Source organism: Leptonychotes weddellii, chromosome 16 (genome assembly GCF_054177405.1).
Source record: "Leptonychotes weddellii isolate Sample4059 chromosome 16, ASM5417740v2, whole genome shotgun sequence".
NCBI classification, from domain to species: Eukaryota; Metazoa; Chordata; class Mammalia; order Carnivora; family Phocidae; genus Leptonychotes; species Leptonychotes weddellii.
In genome coordinates, this window is record NC_138384.1 from 39,812,476 (window position 1) to 39,817,845 (window position 5,370).

The window sequence follows — 5,370 nt, forward strand, 5'->3', positions numbered from 1 at the left end:
GTGGACCCAGGAGCTGGGCTGTCCGTGGACCCAGGAGCTGGGACCCAGCGGGGACAGAGGAGGACAGGGAGACAGACCTCTCGCATCTGTCCTCTTCTGTTTAGTGCAACATATCTGACTGCACTCGCTTGGCTTACGTGTACGTCAGTGGCGCGCTGTACTTTATGGGCAAATGAAGGGATTTTCGAGAGAAATTTTGACTCTTCTGGGTTTTCCTGACTCTTCTTTTTTTTTGACTCTTCTTCACACCCCTCTTTCACTGGCTTTAGAACTCAACCTCCACCAAAGATGTGGCCCGACTGTAATCACAGGAACGAGGCGGCTGCAGATGGTGCCGCTGCGGCGAGGGGGGCAGCGAGGGAGGAATGGGCTGGGTGTGGGAATGGCAGGACTGTGGCCTCGGGGCAAGCTCCCCGCATTCCCTTCACCCCTGCGCTGGTGACCCTCTCCCACCTGCCTCCCACCTCCCACCTCCCCTGCAGCTGCGGGTCCCCAGGATCCAGGACCAGGGAGGGGGAAGAAAGGGGCGGGAAGGCAGGAGTCCTCTCCCCTCTCTCCCCCTTCTGGTCTGCTGCAGCCCACCCCCCTCCCTGGCACCCCCACTGTGCCCCATGGAGCCTGCTGGAGGGAAGGGGCTGCCCACTGTCCTCTGCAGGGGCGCAGCAGGCCAGGGCTGGGGGACTGCACAGAGGAGGAGTCACAGGCTGGGCTCCCTGCTCTGTCCACCGGTAAGGACGTGGTGACCTCCCAGACCACTTTGGGCCAGGAGCTGTGTTACACTGAGACTGTGCCCAACGCAGGGTAGGCTCTCCGGAAGGGCGATGCTGTCATCATCTTTGTCAGCGTCCTTTATTATCGTCCCCAAGGGCAGGCCCTCCTGTTCCGTTGCCCATTGCAGATGCAGGGCTCAGGTCTGCTGGGTGCTCAGTGGATGTCTGCGGGGCAGGCTTGTATTGTGCTCTGTGAGGTGCTCACACCCGGGAGAAATTTCTTGCTGAAGTACACGCATGGTCTGTGCCTGGGGGGAGGGCACACTTCGGGGCAGGCACGCACACAGCCTTCGACAGGCGGCCACAAGCCCCGCCCACATCCACAGATGGACCCTCTCTGGGTGGAGCACAGCAGGGAGGAGGGCTGGCTTCAGGCTTCCCCCAGAGCCCGTCCTCCAGACCCCCTCAGGACCCCAGCAAGAACAGGGCTCCCCAGAACTTGAGGGGCCAGAGGGTCCTGGCCCCCCTGTTCCTCCCCAGCTGTGGGTCTGGAACCCTCCCCCCAGGCCTGGGGGGCCTTGAGTCTCACCCTGTCCCTTGTCCTTCCAGCGAGGAGCCTCCCCTGGACCTGACAGGCAAGGTGTACCAGCTGGAGGTGATGCTGAAACAGCTGCACACCGACCTCCAGAAGGTAAGGCCGCCGGGCAGCCAGGCCTCCGCTGTGCGCCTCCCTGTTCCGCTTCCCAGACGCGCGCGAGGCTGACGCACCTGTCCCCACCCCACCCATTCTAGGGGAGACTGCCCAGCTTTGAATGTAGTCATGAGCAAAGAGTAGAAAGCGACAATACCAAAGTCTGGTAATAAGCACATGGAGAGAACTCTCCTAAATTGTTGGAGGAAGAACAAATTGGCCCAACCTTTTCAGAGGGCAGTTGGATAATACTTATTAAAAAAAAAACATGTGGCTGGGTATCTTGTCAATCCCGCAATTCTGCTTGTGGGAATTTGCCCAGCACAATTGCAAGCATGGGGCCAGAGATCCATGAGCAGGGATGTTCACTGATGCTCTGTTGGAAATAAAAACTTGGCGCCAGTGCAGCTGGCCCCCCCCCCCACAGGAGAGTGGTTATATAAAGGACAGGACACCCGTGCCGTGGAATATTCTGCAGCCAATTAAAACACTAGCAGGAATCTGCATATTTACTGACATGCAAAAGAAGTCTAGTCACTCAAGTAGAAACTAAACAAGCTGCAGACTACTGCCTAGAACATTATCATACTTGAAAAAAAAGTTTAACGTCCGTGGGTCAGAGTGTTATCTAGAAGGCAGCATTCCAAATTGTTCGTTGTACTTACCTCCAGGTTGTAGAAGGAGGAGGAGAGAAGTAAGGGCAGAGGACTTCTGTTTGGTACTTTATATACTTCGGGGTAAAAGAAAGGTGGCAGAATATACCGTGCGAGTCTCAAGCGCAGGAATCCTAGGGGCCCAGGTTCCAACCCCCCCGTGTGATGCTGTGTGACCTTGGACAAGTCAGCTGCCATGGGATGTCACAGAGCCTGGAAGGGCACCTCAGAAGGGCCAGCGAAGCCCATACAGGCAGCCCGCGTCCATCCGCATCCCAGCTCCCCGCCTGCTCTGCTAGGCTGGGTTTCCTCTCCCTCCTGGGAACCTGAGGCTAACAGCAGTCCCGAAGTCCGCGGGTGGCCGTGAGGGTAAACTGAGGTGATAATGATTACAGTGAGGTCTGTGTTCTAAGAGTTGAGGGGGACGGGTCCAGAGAGATGAGGCCATTTGCCCAGGGTCGCTCAGCTGCCGAGCAGCCGAGCTGGGATTCGAACCGTGGCCGCCTGGCTCCGCACACCTGCTGATGCCGGCCCCGCCCCACAGGAGAAGCAGGACAAGGCCGTGCTGCAGTCCGAGGTGGCCAGCCTGCGACAGAACAACCAGCGCTTGCAGGAGGAGTCGCAGGCCGCCAGCGAGCAGCTGCGCAAGTTCGCCGAGATCTTCTGCAGGGAGAAGAAGGAGCTCTGACGTGGCCCCCTGGCCGGGCCGGCTGTGGGCTCCCGCCCTCCCATCTCCCTCAGCTCGCTGCCCGGTTGCGGGTGTGACCGAGATGACGCAGCCAGGGCCCCACTGCCCTCCTCGTGGACACGGAGACCCTGGACGGCCGCAGGCCTCACCGCTCCTCCGGCCCCGCAAGGTGACCCGGTCTCAGGCCGCCCCTCTGAACTGCCAAGCTCTGGCCCCTGGACACTGGACCGTGCCCACCCCGGCCCCCCGGGGATGGCCCCTCTAGCCTCTTCCTAGGACCAAGCCATCAGAAGCCATAGGAAGAGGAGAAGGGAGGACCAGAGTGCGTCTCCAAACCCCACAGCTCCGGGAGTTCACAAACCAGGTTTCTTCACGGCGTACAACAGAGTTTGGGCTTGTGGGGCCAAGCCCCCTGCATGAGAAATGAGTGTGAGACTGGCCCGAGCTTCCCCCAGGCCCCAGAGAGCGGAGGTCCTGTGCGGACACCGGCCGGGGCTCCAGAAAGCACGGACGTGACCCCCTTCCAACCGTATTCTTCCAAAAAGCCACCAGGAGCACTTTCTTAGAGTTTCAGTTCTTTTCTTGGGACCCCAGGATGGAGAGAGGAAGCCCCAGCATCCAGAGTCAGCTTCTCTGAGGGGAAACTCTATTTGCACACTCGGGACCGTTTCTGCAGTCTTTTCTGTCAGCCCCTCGACCGACCGCCAGAGGCCTACAGCGCCTGGGCCGCTCCACCACCTTCCATCTCCCGCACAGGCCTGGGCCGTAAGGGCCCATCTCTCCTCCCCAGCCCCGCCAGTAACAACCACACGGCCAGGGCCTCTTCCAGGCACCAGGAGGGGCTCCACGCAGCCCTCGGGTCAGGGCTGGAGAGAAAACAGCCTTCGGCTCCTCTCTGGTTTTGTTCTTCCTTCGCAAGCGGACGTCCGGACACCCTCACTGTGCTCCCCGGGGAGGCAGGAGGGCTTTGCCGTGTGAACCCCCACGGGACGCTGGTTCTCTCAAGGCAATAAGGGGCAGCTTGCCAGTCGGCCAGGCCAGAGCGGTACTACGCTGTTCACCCAGGAAACAGAGTTTCTTTTTTTTTCCTTTAAAAACAAAAAAGAGATATATATATATATTTATTTTTTCATGTAGAGTTGCGCCAGAACAAGTCTGTATGGCCACAATCTGTGGATTCCCCCCAACCTCAAGCTGAGGATCGAGGGGTGTCCCCCACGGGCTGGGACTCAGTGGGAGAACTCCCGAGGGATGCAGTCAGGGGGAGCAGGCCACTGGACTTCCCCGTTTGGGGAGGCCCCAGGCAGGGGGAGTTGGCCCCGCTGCAGGCAGCGCTCTCTGGGCTGGAAGCCAGCACCAGGTGGCCCAGCCCTGGTGCAGAGACCCCACCGCTTTCTCTTTGGGGCCAGAAACCTCAGGGAAGGGGGCTGTGGGGACCGCAAGGGACACAGGCACTCGGAGAGGTGCCAGGCTGGGCCAGCAGGGGCAAGAGGAAAGGGCACTCTTGTCTCCCTGCGATCCACCTCTGACCCCAGGAGCGCGGCAGTCGGGCAGAAGCCCTCAGACCTGCCGTCTCTGCCCCTCACCCTCACCCTCACCCGCGGAGTGAGAGGGCCTCAAGGTGGGGCCCACTTGGTCCTCAACCCTGGCCAACTACTGTGATATCTCTGCCCCCTTTCCCACCCCCTTTTTGGAAGGGCTGTCCAGAACCCGCCCCACTGCCCTTTCCTCAGACCCTAACCTGGAGGCTGCCCCCTCCCCCGCTCTTTTTTTAAGTTCTCCTCAGATCTTCGGATCATTCGAATCATTTTGGGGACCTAATCATGTACATTGACAAGTGTAAATTATGGGTTTTTTTTTTTGGTTTTGTTTTCTGTTATTTTTTTTTAAGGATCTCTGCAAAAGAAATCTATTTAATTTGAGGTTGGTGTTTTATCTGAAGGCTTGAAGATAGCAGGGTTTTTTTTTTCCGTATGTTGATCTGTTTCATTTGGATTTTTTATTCTTTATTGTCTTTTTTTTTTTTTTTCCCTATCCCGGTCTTGAGATTTTTCTGGCATGTTTCTGGAGGTTTCAAAGGAAATAAATGTTTCATAGAAATGGCTTGTGTGTTCACTAGCTGGGCAGCTGCCTGGAGTCACTGATGAGAGGGTGTGGTCCAGCGTCAGCCCCCTCCTCCTGTCCCCCTTGTCCCAAACGCAAACTCACACACACACACTCTTTCCTCAGCACCAGCCTCGCAAACTTCCTTTCCTTGAAACCCAAATGACAGGAACCCAGCACTCAGAAGGTAAAAAGTCCTTAAGTTGAACAGAGGGAGAGATTGCACCGAAGAAACCATTTGTAGCGGCCAGAAAGCCAGACCAGGCCCACGGAGTGTGCCGGTTTTAGATTTAATGGTCAAACTTTTAAAAATCTGGAGGTAGTACAGACAGCCGGATTTCCAGCTTGGTAAATCCGTCCTCGGCAGCGGGACTCCGAGCCAAGGGGCCCCCTGCCTCCTTCCCCTGAGGCCTCCCCAGGCCACACCCTCCCGGCGCTGGCTAATTTGCATGGCCCCGCCCTCATCGGTGGGAGGAGGCCTCCCACCGCCCGCCGTCCGGTTCGTGGTTTCGGGTGCAAATCAGC

General features: G+C 58.0%; 1 protein-coding gene across 1 annotated transcript in view; it reads left to right on the top strand.

Annotated features, from left to right (window-relative positions):
- SIPA1L3 (signal induced proliferation associated 1 like 3) overlaps positions 1 to 4,842 on the top strand; it is a 211,652-nt gene extending 206,810 nt beyond the window's left edge. Inside the window, exons 18-20 of the mRNA XM_081807589.1 lie at positions 232 to 728; positions 1,320 to 1,401; positions 2,599 to 4,842. Of these exons, the coding sequence (XP_081663715.1) occupies positions 232 to 728; positions 1,320 to 1,401; positions 2,599 to 2,742 (723 nt within the window). The 3' untranslated portion in view covers positions 2,743 to 4,842. The remainder of the gene's footprint in view (positions 1 to 231; positions 729 to 1,319; positions 1,402 to 2,598) is intronic.
- The last annotated feature ends 528 nt before the right edge of the window (positions 4,843 to 5,370 follow it).